The sequence below is a fragment of the Solea solea genome, chromosome 1 (assembly GCF_958295425.1).
Source record: "Solea solea chromosome 1, fSolSol10.1, whole genome shotgun sequence".
Lineage (NCBI taxonomy): Eukaryota > Metazoa > Chordata > Actinopteri > Pleuronectiformes > Soleidae > Solea > Solea solea.
In genome coordinates, this window is record NC_081134.1 from 38,900,426 (window position 1) to 38,918,072 (window position 17,647).

A 17,647-nucleotide genomic window follows, 5' to 3' on the forward strand; every position below is an offset into this window, starting at 1 on the left:
CGCAGCACCGATGTTCACTCTGGTCTTGGATCGCCCTGCATCAGTGTTTTTCTTGGCAGTAGCTTTCGCAAAAACCGTCTTTCGTTTGACCGACACCTGTTGTTGGCCGCTTTTTATTCATAACGTTGCTGCAACTGTCTCGTTGGATTTAACAAGCCAGCATAAGCTCGGGCGCTTTCTTCTGAGCATGCGCAGTTAGTGCGCCAAGAGGGGTACGTGCATGAAGGAGGGCAGATGGCAGTTTGATTGATGCGTCATGATCCAATTCATTTGATCGGACCATTCAATATGATTGGATGGTGTTTTTACAGGCCTCCACAGGTGAAGTGGTTGTGAAGCAAAAATGCTCCCCAATAAGTGTTTTGATCATTGGTTTGAGGGTTTTTGTAATAATGAAAAGGGTTTTTCTGATTCCCTTGCTCCATATAACAAAGAAGTACGAGAATTGATTTATGTTGGTTTGTGGACAAAGTAATAGTCATCATTTTGAGGTTTGGGAAACAGTCGTCTGACCAAACAAGTACACGATTGTTGACTATTGAATTGTTTATGACGATAATCATTCGTATAAGACAGAAGATGGACCCACTAAGCAGACTCAGAGACAGGAGTTAAAGTTCAACCCTTTATCAAGCTGTAGTCGGCACACAGGTAATCAGTCACACAGGCAAAACAAGCAGGGGTCACAACAAACTCACTGGGATAACAATAGAAGATGCTGGAACTCTCACACTGGGATAAAGATCTGGCACTAAAGGGAGGGGAGACAGAGCTTGAATATAGAAGACGCTGAGGAACTGGTACGGCACATTGGAGTGGGAAACTTGACTGAAGAGGGGATTTGAAACAATACAACATAAGTGTTCACAAAATAAAACATTCAGGCAACTTCACAGTACCCGACAATTATTTGCAGCCCTGTTGTAACACACACTTCAAACTTGTGAAAAAAAAAATATATAGATATATAAAAATCAAGGAAGGTCACTGTGTTGTGGTTGAGTGGTTCAGGAGTCCATATGTGCCCCTGGTGTCTCATCAACACAAAAGTAACGATCTCTTCTTCCAAGGCAAACAGCAAACTGAGTTAGAGTTTGAAATGACGTCAAAAAACGGCACAAAAGACACAAAAGACCTGAGTGTTAAATGAAAAAAAGGAGATAATAGCTTGATTTGCTGAATGAGTGAAGCCTCGGCGAAGCGCTTGGACAGTGACTGTCATTTCACTGGATTTGATTATTACGCTCTGAAAAAACTCTTTTCATTCAAAGAAGCCAGAGGCTTTCTCTGTCTATCTCTTTTCACGGCACTGATTAATGCATGTGGTAATTAGAGTTTAATAGAAATTACAGTTTCATATTTCATTAGGAAATCCACGATTCCACTCATTCCAGATGAGAGTACGCAGATTAGTCATCGGATGTTGTTTGATGAGCGAGCATGTCCGCGTATTGACGGGGCACACTCAACTCTAACTGAATCCATTTTTAGAAAATGACAAAATAGCCTGTGAAGAATTACATGATGAATTACATCTACCTGTCTGTCTACCTGCCTGCCTGCCTGCCTGCCTGCAGGTTTGTCTGTCTCAATTTTTTTTTTTTTTTTTTTTAAACAACTCAACACAAAGTGCAGAAACTGTTCAAATCAAGCTGAAGCTTTCAGAGTCATCTCCCAGCTGCAGCAGTGAAGGCATTCACTTCCATCAAGAGCTGTTATTAACTCTCTGGCCTCCTCTCGCTTTTCAAAACAAATGCACATACTGTATTGAAGTCAGGCACATCAGGAGGATAAGTATCATCCATATTCTCACTGACGGTTAAGCGAAAATAGCATTTAAATTATTTGCAAAACATATGATTTACTGTAGAAGTGCAGTGAAAGAGGAGTCTTATTTCTTTTTTTTTGTCTCGTCTGTTTTTCCATGTACCTGTAATAGGCGAGGTGCTCCGTCTTGGGAGGATCTCAGGACATACAGTGAACGGTGGCTGGTCGTCCTGGGGTTCCTGGTCCCAGTGCAGCCGAGACTGCAGCCGTGGGATCCGCAGCCGGAAGAGGACTTGCAGTAACCCAGAGCCAAAGTATGGTGGTCAGACCTGCCTGGGGGCGGCACAGGAATATCAGGAGTGTAACATCACCCCTTGTCCAGGTAAGAAATGGACACATTGAGTTTTGAATCAGATTCTTTTTACTCCTACAGATACACACGACTCCACTCCAGCTATGTTTTTCCTTGGTTAATAGATAAAGAATTGCAGTGACAAAATAACTAACCAAATTATCAGGAATCACAAAAGAAATCAGCTGCAGATAAGAGGTGACGAAGACTCCAATTTACACCATGAATCTAAGAGGAAATCCCTGTGGTGCTTCAGCATGTAATTACATTGCTGGGTAATTATGCTGCTAGCTATGGGAGGCCTTATTCTGTTGTGAAAAGCCTTTTCGACAATGCATTTTCAACAATCCTCTAATAGAAGACAGCAAGAGGAGCCTCTCTAATTAGAAGAATACTCTTTCTGACAAGGGAAGTGAGCTGTCTAACTGGAAATCCAGTGCTTGGTGTGGCATAGAGCACACCTGGTATCCAGTACGGGTGCCAAGCAAACAAGCAGGATGTTGTCTCTGATGATTATTAATCAAGCCCCCAGGAGAAGGGCTTCGGTATCTCTCGGAAAGCTCGGAACGTCACGTCGTCTGTGGCACCCCGTGATCTGTCTCCATAAATGGTGCCATGCTGTAAGCAAGCGAAAGAGACAGCCTGAACAACCATCCATCCTATTTTTACAGCCTGTTAATGCAGTCAGTGAAAGTGCTTCACCAGCAGCTTGATCACGGCCACTAATAGGGTTGGTTGTTATTAGCTGTTAGCTCGGTGTGCAGAGTTCGAGTGGATCCAAGAGCATCGCATTGCACGTCTGTGCATGGATTTGCCAAATGCTCTGGGATGTTGACTGTAATGATACAGTGGCTACTGTATGTTGATGGAAAAACTCTGCACTCCTGTCCCCCAAAGGGACTGACTTAACCCATCTTGAGTAGCAATGAATACTAATATGTACTCAATTAGCACTCCTGTGAAAGTGAGATATTATTTTCAGGGATACATGCTGTGCTGATTTAGCAGTTGTAATCCTCCCATGGTTAATCCACTGTATTTCAAATGCGTTAGTGTACTATGAAGAAGGGGGGGTGTTAAGTCTGCCATCCATCTGGTTTGGAAACGAATGAATCTGTGTTTTTCTTGCATCTGTGCCTGAGATGAGACGATCCGTCATTGAGGGCCAGGTATCGACTTATGTGTCGCTTTGTGATAGAGAAATTACGCTGAGATGACAAAGAGCATCGGCAACTTCAATTACCTGCACGGCGCTGCCAGCTATCCTCGGGTCTTTAAAAGCAATTCTCAAGTGGTTCTGACAAGGAAATTTCTCTCTGCCACAATGAAGTGAGGTTTTATCCAGATGATTGGTGAAGGATATTTACCTGTGTTGTGATTCATGGCCATGATTGCCTCCTCCTCTCTTTTTATGTCTCTCCCATATGTCCCTCTTGTCGTGTATTTATATGTTTTCTTTGTGTGCCGGTTTTCATCATGAATTCCCTCCTGACAGGTGTTTGCCACTTCATTCAACATTACGGGTGGAACAACAGCATTGCTTCACTGATCTTTATTAATGCATTAGCCACACATATTCAAATTACCTCATATTTATGTCACACTTCACTGTTTGAAATAGGTTGAAACGACTTCCAATCACACTCAGATGTTGAGAAGAAAGTTTCTTTTGAAATGACCTGGAACATAAATCGGGAAACGTGAAAATGCACATGTGGAACTTTATTATATCTCAATTTTTTGCCTCTGTTTGCTCTTTATAAACAGAAACACTGTTCGTATGCTGCAAAACTGTCTCTGTCAAGCAATACTATCAGTTTGTGTCATGTGGATCTGATTCATTGGCATTGTGTGAACTCATTTGACAATGGTTTGAATGTAACAGATGTTTATTTTTATTTAAAAAGTTACATGTTACCGTTTTAAGTAGCACAACTTTTGAATACTTGATGTTTTGGGTTTAGTGGATGGCAGTTGGTCATGCTGGTCTTCATGGTCCAAGTGCTCTGTGACGTGCGGTGGGGGACACTACATGAGGACGCGGACTTGCAGCAACCCTCCACCAGCTTACGGAGGGGACATATGCCTGGGCCTGCACACTGAGGAAGCACTGTGCAACACACAGCCTTGTCCAGGTACACAAACACACGCCAGTTTAGCTAATCCATCACAAGTTTGCTGCTTATTTCTCAGCCCATTCGGTGGTCGCTCATGCATTACTAATGTGCAGCTGAGGGCAACCACAAGCTTATTAAAGTACACACACACCTACATGGACACCCACACACACACACACACACAGGCTGTGAGATGTGCTGTCATTGCCATTTCCAGAGAGCTGGTCCAGCTGGTCAGAGTGGTCCCACTGTGACTCCAACGGAGCCCAGCTGCGTGTGCGTCATTGTGATGTCCTGTTTCCCACTGGAAACCAGTGCTCAGGAAACAGCAGCGAAAGCAGGCCATGCTCTCCCGACTCCAATTTTATACCAGGTAATCATACACACGCTTACACAGTGTAATGCACAGTTGCCTATACAAGCTCACGCACGCGCTTCTCGACTGTAGTAATGTCTGGGGTGCTCATGCGTCGTCTGAAACAACACATTCCGCGCCGCCCACCACCACCACACCACATTCATTTCATCTCAAAGAATACTGAGATCATGAAATGCACTTATTGATCCCTCGGAGGGACTCTTCTCAGGTCAGAGGTCAGGTTCAGTGACAGGACAGCACGTTTGGGGATGGATTGTATTAGTGTCTTGCTCAAGGACTCCTGAGTGGGAACGGATGATTACATGGGGGCGTGAACCCAGGTGCCACACTTAAGGGCAGCCTCCCTGCTCACTTCAATAATCCTGCTGCTATATTAGTTTTCATTATGAGTCTCAGTGTCTTGTCAGGCCATGCAAAAAGCACTTAGACCATCAGTTTTACTTTTTTTTTCTCTAATGTTGGAGGAGGACATTGCTTATTTACACTGTTTTCCAGTCACTGAAGTATTTCATGTTATTTCCCTCTGTGTTTCATAACATCCAGACGTCTTCCCAATGATATTTGCAACATTAAATACAGTGATAGTATATAGTCTTGTTTCTAGCCACTAACCTTCAACTTGGCCAGCTGAGCCGAACATAAGCGGTCTGATAAAGCTAACAAACTGACTGACGTTTTTTAATAAAAAATCTTCCAAAGAAATATGCACTCATATCTTCATTGACAATAAAAGACTGAGGTTAAAGCTGCATGGCCTTGGCAAACACTTCATAATGCATAAAGTGTTTGTGCATAATTCAGCAGTCTGACCAGACCCAAATCAGGAAATATTGCAGTGCTTGTATTGCAGTGTGGAGCTCGTAAGTCCACATAGAAATGATGAAGTATTTACCGAACTTAAACGACCATTTGTGAGCGTGTGGTCGTTTGAGTTTATGACGTGTTTGCATAGAACGTAAATGTAAAAGCTCGGGTTTCAAAACACCTGTTCAACAAACATCTAGAGAGACAATATTGTCACTATTTTACTTTCAGTTTAACAACATGTGCATAAACACAGTGCTAGTTTAGCTACTGTCTTGCACTTTCTCTATCAGCAGTACCTGCTGCCTCACAGCAGGAGTCTGTTCCTCCTCCTCTGTAGAATTCAGTCATGAATATTATTATTTTTACTGACAGTGTCCCTTTTTCTTTTTTTTAATGGTACACCGTGCAGCTCTCTAGGCAAATACAAGTGTCACATCAGGACATTGGTATCAGCAGACACTCAATAATGCAAAGATCAGATCAAGATTGAGAACCAAATACTCTGACCAATGTGGCTGTTTATTTTACATCCAAGAGGTAACAATTAGTAAAGACGGTGGCAGTAAACTACTTTGCCAGACAGGCCAGTGTTTGTAGACCTAATAAAGACACTGTTTGCATCTTGTTATTTTTAAATGGTATAAAATTGACATCACTAACACAAGTGCAGGTTCTTCAGTGTCGTTGCTAAGCTACAACTCTATTTGAGAGACTGAAACTTAAAAATCCACTCTGCACACACACACACAAACACCATTACTATTGATATCTGCTTAGACAGGCAACTCCCTATTGACAACCAGTAATGTGAGACACCCCAGAGCATCGATCTGCACGACACAAAGATCTTTAAAACCTTTGACAAAGGATGGTCTGTGATTCACATTGTATCACTGTGTGCACTGGAACGGCTATATAATGTTTGTATAGTATATACGGTGTTTAGAGTGTCCTCCTAGTGCCAGTCTCAAACCGGGATAAATGGGGAGGGTTGCATCAGGAAAAGACATCTGGCGTAAAATGTTTGCTCAATCAAATATGCAGATCACAGAAGAAGAAGAGTCCTGAAACTCCAGGAATACTTCATTATAAGTGACGATAAGTATTTGATATAAATAAAAGAAATTGTAACATTTCTTTCAGAATGAGCTCAGATATAATTCTCATGAAAACCACTCGCAGATCTATAAAATTACCCATTTTTCCTTTATGACTTCAATTATCAGTCAATTATCCCCTTTTCATGGGAAAGATACTCCATTAAGGTTCATTAGCAAAGTCTTGCACTTCATTATCTATAATGAAAGTGATAGTTTTCATAAATCACTCAAGGTGCCACACTCATCATTAGCAGATTGTTTACAATAATGTGCTTTGTATTTAGAACAGCTTTCACCACCTCACTCACCTTCACAGTTCGCCATGGTAACAGGAGCTTGTGTGATATATATATTTAATTTTTTTTTTGCCCCTAATTCTGGTGCTCTTTCCTCTCTCTTCTCCTTTGTCAGAAGTCTCAATTGCACACTCCAGTCAGGAAGAGAGACACTGTGGAGGTAATTTCTAATTGTGTGTGTGTGTGTGTGTGCATGTGCATGTATCCCTTGCGCACAATTTAATGACAAATATCAGCTTTCAAATCAAAAACAGCATCTTAAATTCACTCGGCTAAATGACCCGCCTTATAAACTGTAAGCAGAGCCGCTTTCCTTTCTTTCATGTGCGGAAAAAAACAAAACCTGCAAAACCCACCAAGGTGGATTGCCAACACCGTAAAAACCAGTTTTACTTTTGCTGCCAGTGATATATATACAGTATAAGAATGCCCTGAGTTGATAAAAACGCGCTGATAGATTCAGTCAGTCACTTTGACTTATGCTCTGCAGTCAAAGCAATAAGGAGAAGCAAGGCTTCAGGGACCTTTTGTGACCTGCGTTTTTCCTTGAGTGCGAGCTACGTGGCGATCACACTGTTATTATTTAGCTGGTTGGAGGCTGTATGCGGACTATAAATAACTCGCACGGCGCTCATGGAAATAACACCTAAATTATCACTCTCTCTCTCTCTCTCTGGGAATGTGTCTTTGAAGCAAAGTCACTGGAGAACAATGCTCTTGATACAGAACAGTAATTAATACTTAGTAGCCAGAGAAACAGTGTGTACCCTTTGGTTTAAGTTCAATTCAATTAAATCCCATGCTTATAGTTATAAATAAAACACACAGCATCTATCTAATAATAAGTAAAAAGTATAAGAATAGATAAAGGTGTAATAATTAAAATATTAATTCATACAAATAATTGCTTTTACTTTATTTGACGGTGACTGAAGTGAATCATCACTGCATTATTTGAGTTAAAATAGGGCATAGGTTTTGTATTACATTGGTTTTGGAGAAAAAAACATTAACAGACAACAGCAGAGGCACAGGAAGAAGAAAAACAATTATGCTGATAGAAGAGATAAGTGTTCTTTATTTTCCTTATCAAATGAAATGGGGTTTTTTTTTTCAAATGCAGAACGCTCTCTCATTACCATATGAATTGCAGGTTTGGTTAGCACTTCCACAAATGTGAACTGGCAGAGAATTACCCCCAACCTTTCTCTCATCCCTCGAATGTCCTTCTCTCTCTCTCTTTCTCGCTCTCTTTCCACCAGACTTCAACCTCTTCCACATGATCGCTGTGGGGCTCAGCAGCTCCATCCTCGGCTGCCTGGTCACCCTGCTCGTGTACTCGTACTGTCAGCGTTACCAGCAGCAGTCGCACGACGCCACCGTCATCCACCCCATCTCGGCCGCACCGCTCAACACCAGCATCACCAACCACATCAACAAACTGGACAAATACGACTCTGTGGAAGCCATCAAGGTCTGTGGATAAGTTTGTTCTGGGTTCACTGTGGTCACGCGTAAGATGTGACCGGATGTGTCGAGGCAGTTTGTGTCGCTCCTCCTCGCTGTTAGACTCAATCAGTTGATGCCACACAATAAGTCAGTGAGCGACGTCTTCCTCTTCCTCTGGTGTCAGTTGTGATTAAACACACTTCTTACTGCATGACTCTCACTGTCACGCACCGACACTCTGTAGTTGTATAACAGTCAGGCAGCTGTGCGAGCGTCCTCTCTCTCCGTGTGCTCCTCTGCTGTTGTGTCTCAGTGTGTGACTCTGTTCTGTGTCAGTGATCATACACTGCTTTCTCATAACATACTAATACAATCACTTATCAGTGTGTGAGTGTGTGTGGGCAGGCAATCAACTAAGTGGCTCTGCGTTTGCATATTCCCCTGCTTAGACAGGGTCTTTGAGTTTTTATTTCATCCCAGAGTGCAGGTCGTTAGGAGCAGCAGAGCCGGCGACGGTGATCTAGCTTTACTCGTGGTACAAACAGCCTCTTATCCACTGATAGATCACAGCTAAAGTCACCAATCAAAGCTGATGATTAGGGCCAGTACTCTGGTTTAGCAGGTGTTTCAAACATAAAGGTGAACAACGACCACACGCTGGAATGAGTTTACTGAGTTCTATTCATGAGTGAACAACATGGTTCACTTGTGGCTTCCTCGGATTCATTCAGCTCAGTTGGACAAGCAGTCGCAGCTGAGCTGAATAACTGATCACATGAACAGTGACAGGAAGTCAACACCTGGATGGACACATGTATATAAAACATCAGCATTATACCATTAGAAGAATTCATTAAGGCATTTGATATAAAAAGAATAAAGCAACATTTAATCCCAGTTTAGACCAGTCACAGAAACCAAATTCAGAAGTGGTGAGAGGACACGTTTTTGTCCACAATCCTTAGCTGCATGAACGCAATCTGTCCTCAGGTCACATTAGAGACCACCTCCTCAGTTGGCGTCATCTGATCAGTGGTAATTCCACTAATCAGCACTGTTAATTTATTTGCAGCCAACACCACAACATTAACACGGATCGCCACATGATTTTTCTAATTAAAAATGTTTTCAGGGCCAGTTTGAGCTTTGATTCATTCAGCTCTTCTCATCTTTTTTTTTTTTTCTTTCCCTCTCCTTCTGTCACTCGCACTCACAAACACACACACACACACATCAGTACAGTCAGACTGACATAACGTTGTCCTCACAAAGGCCCATGATGTCAGTGTGTATTTGAATGAAGAGCAGATAATGTGGGGTCACAGGAGACACATCAAGGACCCCTTTTAATGTCAGGCCCGAACGGTCGCAATTAGTGCCATCCACATGTGATCGGATCACAGAAGACAGATATTAATATCAGCTCTGAATGTAGCCATAGTGACTGTCCCTCTGCATCACTGTGAGGAGAAGGAGAATCTTGTAGCTCATCTCTCCCTGATTCAACCAATTTATTCCTCTTCAATTTTTTTCCCTGTGGCATAAAATGCAGCGGGATTTAGTGATCAGTGTGACAGTCAGTCCGTCCCTGAAGCCTTGAAAGGTAGGAAGTCGGTTGTACTAATAGGTCATACGGAGGAGGTGATCTGTACACACATCTATTGCACATCCCTCCATCCTGGAAGAGGGGATCTCTCCCCTGTTTTCCAAGTTGAAAGTGTATGAACTGAGGGTCCAAGGACAGTGGATGTCACTTAATGTATACATTATATAAACGCCCACTGAGGAAAACTGTGATTTATGAATCTTTTTTATAACGGCCTTTTAGGATGAGTGGTAAGCAGAGAGGCTGTATGTACCATTTTCCACACATATTTAGTATGATAGGCAGCCCCAAGATGTCTTAATGGTTAAATTGGTATAATTTCTTCTTAGAAATATTTTTTCTTTAGTAAAGACTAAAATAATTGCTCCGTTCAAACAAGAAACTAATAGTTTTCTGGTTGGAATTAAAGCTAATAAATGTTTGTGTAATTTGTTTGATTGACATTTACATGTTTGCAGCCCAGTAGTTTCAAAATGAAAACAAAAACTTAAAACTAAAAAAAAAAAAAAAGCCATTGCTGCTTAATATGATTTCTAATTTTATGATATTTTATAATAAGGCTGAGGCTGAAGCCAGTGTGAGTTAAGGAGAATTTAAAAAGCAATTTTCGGTGCATCTCTGATGCTGTGATTCACCATGGCAGAGGATAAATAAAGAGTAGAGCTTCCAGTGGAGAAAGATTAATGTCGAGCAATGCACATTTATCTTTTAAAAAACACAGCAGCAGCAGCAGCAGCAGCAGCAGTGAAGGAGCCAGAGTTGGAGAAAAGAGCCAATAAGTTAACACTAATACATTTTACTATACCAGATCATCCTTTTTTGCTGACTTTAATTTCCTTGCAGGTTACATATGAGATTTTAAACATTAATAAAGCAGCCAACAACTATTATCTAAGTAAAGATATGGATGGTGCAAAAAATGGAGTGAGTCACACTCCAAACAGATTGTGTTTTAATCTGAGCTTCTCTGGGTCTGGTTGCTGATGGAAGAGCATGTTCATGCTATGTCCTAACACTTATAGTTAAATTATGCAGTCATGTAAAGACATTCAAAGCATATTCTACACACAGCCAAACAGCTCTAAGAAGAGTATCCAGAAACACCGATAGTGTCATAGTGGAGCATAAAGGTCTGAGACCACTAGTCAACTTGTGCAATATAAGAATCCCTTTTATTACAAATGACAATAACAACATTTAAAAAAAAGTAGATTCTTCCAAAAATGCACATGAATTTCAGAAGTATTTAAATGTCTGACTTTTATTTGAATGGCCGCATGTTCTTATGCATGCATGCTGACTGCACAAGGTTGTACAGAACCTGTTACCCCAGCATGGTTTTTACTGCTACCATAAATGTTCAGACAGGTTGACAATCAGTTGACCGTGCAGGAAAAGGCCATTGTTTTCCTTAAGTCTTCGTGGAGCTGGCCAAAGTTTTGTCAGGGTTTTTTTTGAAGGGATTTTTTACTGAGATTTAAATCTGTCTCGTGTTTGTTTCCTTAGATAAACCCTTCGGTCACTGTCATAAATTTTAAGCTAGGATTCATCAGTAAATGGGATTTTTTTTTGCCAAAAAAATTCAATGTGAAATATTGGTTTATAGCTCTCCTCATTTCTTCTCCACGACAGCCCTTTCACTGACTGGAGTCTTATTTCCTTCATTTAGCAAATCTTATTCAAAGTTGTTTTCCAATCTCTACAGTGGCCAACCTTGATTTTACTGACCTTCTGTTTGATTGGTCACTTTTCGTCTGCATGATCGTGCTTTGGATACAACTGATCCAGATTCTGCACAGCCCCAGACACTGCCCTCCCTTTGACACTTCAAGTCTAGCAACGATCGGACTTCTGACATTTTCACTTCAGATCCTTTTTGCCCCCAATCACAGCTTCGAAGCACAGACAGACAGATAAAAAAAAAAACGGCTGCAAGTTGACTTACTTGAATGAGGAGATCAGTTTATTTTGAACATGTGCTTCTATGGAAGAGCTGAGAGAGTTGTTAATGTCTCAAATGTGACTGCTCATCTAGTAAAAGGTGCAGGGTTTCACTTTCTTGTGTTTTCAGATGTTTCTCCATGTATCATAATGTTGCTTGGATTTATGGAAGCGTATTCCAGAGCTGCAATGTGGTGTCATATTTTGGACCACACGGTACATCTTACTATAAGTGTAAACTATTTCACAGATATGGACGTGTCTGAAAGTGAAAAAGTACCACCGAGCGGGAACAGATCCTTTGGCTCTGAGCAAACGTCTCCAAATGTAATTTAATTGCAGAATGAAGGTGCGAGGAGCGTTCATCTGTCATGCAATTACAGTCAGAAGCATCAAGCCTAATTCAGTTTGTTCAGCTGCGGATAGAGGCGGATATGAATATCGGCAGTAAAAAATACAAAAGGAGCTGCATGACAAATGGACACTACATTCTGCCTCCAACCCTCACTCACTGAGCCTTAAATGGTTCAGATGTTGCTCTGAATTAAGTTTGCAGAACCATTATAGGCCTCTTTTGAGGTGCTTATAGGGAAGAGTGATGAACATCTAGTGCCATATTTTATGCTTTTTCTCTGAAGTCTGAATGTTGATGACACTTCAGTCATTATTGTTGAGTATGTTGTATAAAATGAAGTATTTTCCAGCAGATTAGCTTATCATAAGATCACACAAAGTCGCCATTTAGCTGTAGAGTGATGTAGTTAATTACATTTGCAGGCTTTGTGTTAAGACAGATCATTGCTGCAGGGTTCTTTTTGAGGATGACTTGTGTCCGTTCCTCTCCTCCTTGCAGCCAGATGTGTCCGTACTCTTGCCCTTGGACGACCCCGCCATGCACCAGCCTCTCTCTGCTAACATGGGGGTGTCCATGCGTGGCCTGGAGATTTTCTACTAACCTCTGACTTCTACAACATCCCGCCACTTGACCCTCCCCCAAAAAACTCTTTGACCCCCCCCCCCCCCCCAACCACTACTACTTCCTCTTCCCCACCGTGCTCTGCCCTTCCACTTCCTGTGGCATTTCCTGTGTGTGGCAGGTTGGAGTACAGTCCTCTAGTTTCTCATCCTCTGCTCAGATCCCTTCATTTCTCCATCACGACCCCTTCACTTACCTCCCTCCTGGCTTGTGAGAAGGCAGTGTATCCCTCCCTTATTTTTCCAGAGTTTGTCCATTTGCATGTTATTTTTGTTTGTCTTTATTGTTTTGTCCTTTATTGTTTAAAGGTCCAATGTGTAACTTTTAGGAGGGTTTATTGGCAGAACTTGAATAGACTACCCATAAATATGTTGTTATATGATTTTATATAATTGTTGTTTCCACAACACAAACGGACAAACCAGTGTTTTGCAATTTGAGGTATTAAGATAATGACAAACAGAGAAGAACATTCACTTTGGTGTATAAAGGCCATAGTAGTTCCCAGTGACATTTTTTTGGGAAATGGAGGGATGAGCTAATGGCGTGTTTCCATCATGGTACAATTCGGTTTGCAACGGTCAGGCTTGCATTTCGACTGACAACAATACCTTACAATAACACAACGGACAGCAACGGAGTTGTTTCTGTTGCCCAATCAGCTGACTGACGTGGGACTAGCTTCACCCGTACTCTGGTACCCCAAGGGATGGGTACTGAAAAATGGAACGCTTGGTTATTTTGGTACTGTTCCTAATGGAAACGCAAAACAAAACTTGAACCGTATCATAGCAAAATAAACCGGTCCACTCGGTGGAAACGCGATCTGCAGTCTCACTTCTAGACGTCACTAATTTCTACACACTGGACCTTTAATGGGTAAAGAAAGAAAATTCCCACTTAATCTACTTATTATCCTCCTCTGTTACCTCTCTGTCACTAATCCCACTCCAGATTTTTAAGCACATTTTTTTTTACAGCTCCAAAAACCTAATTGTAATCATTCTTCTGGCAGTTAAAGAGGTTTAAGACAAGAAGACAAAGTAGATGATGGAAACAAGTATCGCAGCACAGCTGTTTAAAAGCAGCCATAGGGCCACCTGCGGAGACACATAACCGTCGCCGTGGCTGCGGGAGTGTTGATTACTTTCCCTTTGTGTGCAAATCACATAATGGGAATGAAGCAAATATATGAGTTTCTTTGCTCAGCACACTCGTTCCCTATCAGTATCAGTCGGAAACATCCATCAACTGCAAATGCAGCATCATCAAGTGTTCAATTACTCTGCCCCAAGGGACACAAATACACGCACACGTGCGCACACTCTGGATATGGGCACATCCATTTGGCAAATTGCTGATGTTGTATTGAGCATCAGAAGCTCATTCCATGTTTACCATGTCACACAGGGACTGAGAAGACGCCCCTGTGGCACTTCCTTATTGTTTAACAGAAAAGGGACTCTGTTATGATCAATCTTTATGGCTTAGGTTGTCCTAGAGGACCAGCAATCTGAGGGCCATAAAATCTGCTGATGCTAGGTATTAGAGATGACAGAGGTGGACAAACAGACTTGCATCAAAATAGTTTAGCCCTACGGTGGGCTTATCATTTCCCCCCCCCCAGCCTGTTTACAAATGCTTTGACCTTGCTCTGTGAAATGTATGTTTTCTTCACCGTGTGACTCCCCATTGATTTGTGTTGCACCCTTTTAAAATGTTTTGGGGGGTTAGATGGATTTGCTTTTACCTTGCCATGTGGGCTGAATAATCATTTCATCCATGTGTTGCAAACAGACCCATGCTGACTCGTATCCTTCTCCTCTCTTTCACTCTCATTTATTTATTTATTTTATTTTAATGTCCGCAGGCCCTCAACAAAAACAATCTGATTTTGGAGGAAAGAAATAAGTACTTCAACCCACAGCTTGCCGGGAAGACCTATACCAACGCATACTTCGCCGACCTCAACACCTACGATGACTATTAACTTTTGATTCAGCAGTTCATACTCCATATTGGGGACACCAACCCTATCATTCATTTTGACTGTTTTCTTCTTTTCTTTGTGCTTTGTATTGAGATTCGTGACACCATGCGTGGGATAGTCCCACTCTTGAGACTCTATGGCAGCTGGTATGTAATGAAAACACAGACACACGTTGTTGCCAACAGAGAGAAACCCACTTTCTCTCAGGTGCCTTGGGGTACACTTGGAAAGCTGAAATCTGGGAGGCAAACCTCACCAACAGACAACTGCATTTCCCAGTGTGGACAAAAAAAAGGGAAAAGAAATAACTCTTTTCAAAGAGCCAGTGGGAAAATAACTTTCCTGTGACGCCTCTACAACAGACCTGTATTTGTAATGAGGGAAATAACCACAAAACCTGCTTTGCATGATTTCATCTGATGTGTTTTCTCTGCTGTTTCCTTTTTGTTTTTGCATGACTGAGCGCATTCCAGGGTTTTGGGGACTCATTGCTGGTCTTTGGTTCAGGACTGGTTTTGGAAGTGGTGGAGACAAAGGCTGTGGTAATGTCTGGTGGCTTTTACCGTTTAATGCTGCAGAAATTTCCAGATAAATCAATGTCCACCCAGTCCTTGAATCAGGATGTAGATATTTGAAGTCTATGGTCAAATTTGTAATTTTTTTTGTTTGTTTTGGTTTGTTTTCTTTCAGGCCCTTGCAGGGTCTCGCAGCTAGCAGTTTAAAATCTTTTTTATTTCTTTAATTTTTTAATTTCTCCTTATTTTCAATTAGAGGTACATGTGTGGTTTCTTTTGTACAGAAATTTAAATTCGAAATGTATGTCTGTAGTTTTTCTAAATGCATTTATTCAGTGTCTCAAGTGTTTAAAGAATTAAACGATTTTGTTTGGAGAAAAAAAAAGGTTATGTCAATATGGGAAAGTAATCATTCATATCAGCCTGCATCAGTCTTTGTCAACGTACCTTTTATATTTTTTGTAAAAAAAATGTTTTTGAATTTTGATAGTGTCAGCTTTTCCTTTAGCGTCTGAGTTAAATATGTATTTGTGAGAGCAGGATGTTACCGACATTTACTGTACAGGTGGAGCATATAAATCATTATTTTCCTGAACCCAGACTGGAGTGCTACCCATATACTAAAAGAATAAATCCATTCATCAAGTTCAATGATTTCTGTTCAGAGTGTATAACCAAATATTAGGTTATTCAGTGGTTCAGTTCTAACTAACTCTTTTTACATGTCTGCTTGTGTTACTGTGTATAAATTAAAAACTGCTTCGTACACAAATGACTTGTACGGATGTTTTTTTGTTTTGTTTTGTTGTTTTTTTTTTCAAAAAACCTCATCAACTTGTGTTTTTCTTCTCCGCTTCTCCGAGGGCCTTCAGATGGCTTCAACTCGGATGAAAAGAGACAGTGATGTAACAGACTTTGTTACAAGTGTGAGACGCTTCTGTGCGATGTGGTTTGCTCTGACAACTTTGGAGACTGATATTGCTCAAACACAGCACTGTAAAACCACAGCGCCATGTGCACACACCGGCACTTCATAAATCACTCAGAAGCAGAGTAAAAAGACTCTCTCCACCCATTTTTAAAGGAGTCTTCAGCGGGGGCCCTGCGGTGACAAATGGCATCAGCAACAGTGAAAGGATACCTGAAGGGTACAAATCGCATGAGGCAGCAGGGTTTAGGTGCTGAGGGTGCTGTCTGATGTCCAAACTCTAATCTGTATGACGGGGTTAACACTGCACACTGCGCTGTTCTCCATCAACCTTCAACCTGACGTCCCATCTGTGTGCAGAGGGCAGTGGAGGTGGTGTTATTAATCACTCTGCCGTTTGGTCAGTTGAGGTTGGGGGTGGTGGGTGAGAGGTGGGGGGGGGGGGGGGGGGGGGGGGGACATTGCTTCTGAGAGCAATGTCCTAATTGTCAGGAAATGTGGCGCTCAAATTTATGGCGACAGGATGATTTGGAAAGGTTTGTGTGAGCTCTTAACATTTCGCCGAGTGCCATCATCGGATGAAAATTCGAGTCTATACAGTGCTTTGGTTTATTATCCTGCCAAATGATTTCTGCTGTTTCTGATGTAACTTGCTTCATAAAATTTTAGTGCTAATTAGAAATAAATAGCACGCTATTGCTGCACACTAAACTAAAAATGATGAGCATAGTTCACAAAGTTTAAGATGTGGCCACAGACCTTATGTAAAGAGTCTTTCGGTCAATCAGGGGGCAACTCCAGTGGTTGCAAAAAGAAGTTTGTTTGAATGAAAGGTAAATAAGCCAACTTTTTTGTGCCTTATGAAGCCACTCAACATTTTCCCTAATGAGTTCATGTCTCAATTGCTAGTTTTTGGTCTTCTTCACTATAATGTGATCAGTTTTGTAAATCATGTTGCAAATGTAGCCTTTCTGCACGGAATTTCCATGTTCTCCCCATGGGTTTTCTCCGAGTTCCCCAGTTTCCTCCCACAGTCCACAAACATGCGGATTTGGGGATTAGGTAAAGTGGACACTTTAAATAGACCTTAGGTGTGAGAGTGAATGGTTGTTTGTCTCGATGTGTCCCTGTGATGGACTGGCAATCTGTCCAGAGTGTACCCCACCTATTGCCCCATGTCAGCTGAGATTGGCACAGCACCCCCCCACGACCCTCATGTGAAGGATAAAAGTGGTAGAAAATGGATGGATGGATGTTCCAATTTTGAGGAAAACAGTATGTGAACACCAGTGAGATTGGCAGCTATTTCCCTGTAAGTGCCTGCTTTCAGGCAATGCCTCTGATATTCTGTTTGCTTCGAATTTAGGGATGCACGATATTCGACTTTTTGATGATATCCGATATACTGATACATTGGGAGTGTT

The 17,647-nt window shown here is 41.6% G+C and overlaps 1 protein-coding gene across 2 annotated transcripts in view; it reads left to right on the forward strand.

Annotated features, from left to right (window-relative positions):
* The window catches only part of sema5a (sema domain, seven thrombospondin repeats (type 1 and type 1-like), transmembrane domain (TM) and short cytoplasmic domain, (semaphorin) 5A), a 125,342-nt gene extending 109,275 nt beyond the window's left edge, over positions 1–16,067 (forward strand). Inside the window, exons 17-23 of one of the 2 annotated variants that reach the window (XR_009239874.1) lie at positions 1,940–2,149; positions 4,084–4,254; positions 4,454–4,609; positions 6,934–6,978; positions 8,081–8,292; positions 12,668–12,911; positions 14,661–14,741. Coding sequence is in view for 1 of the 2 variants with exons in the window: in XM_058624140.1 (XP_058480123.1) it covers positions 1,940–2,149; positions 4,084–4,254; positions 4,454–4,609; positions 6,934–6,978; positions 8,081–8,292; positions 14,661–14,780 (914 nt within the window). In the remaining variant the exon portion in view is untranslated. Of the gene's footprint in view, positions 1–1,939; positions 2,150–4,083; positions 4,255–4,453; positions 4,610–6,933; positions 6,979–8,080; positions 8,293–12,667; positions 12,912–14,660 lie in introns of both variants that reach the window. The other variant, XM_058624140.1, reaches the window with a different exon arrangement.
* Positions 16,068–17,647: the final 1,580 nt, after the last annotated feature.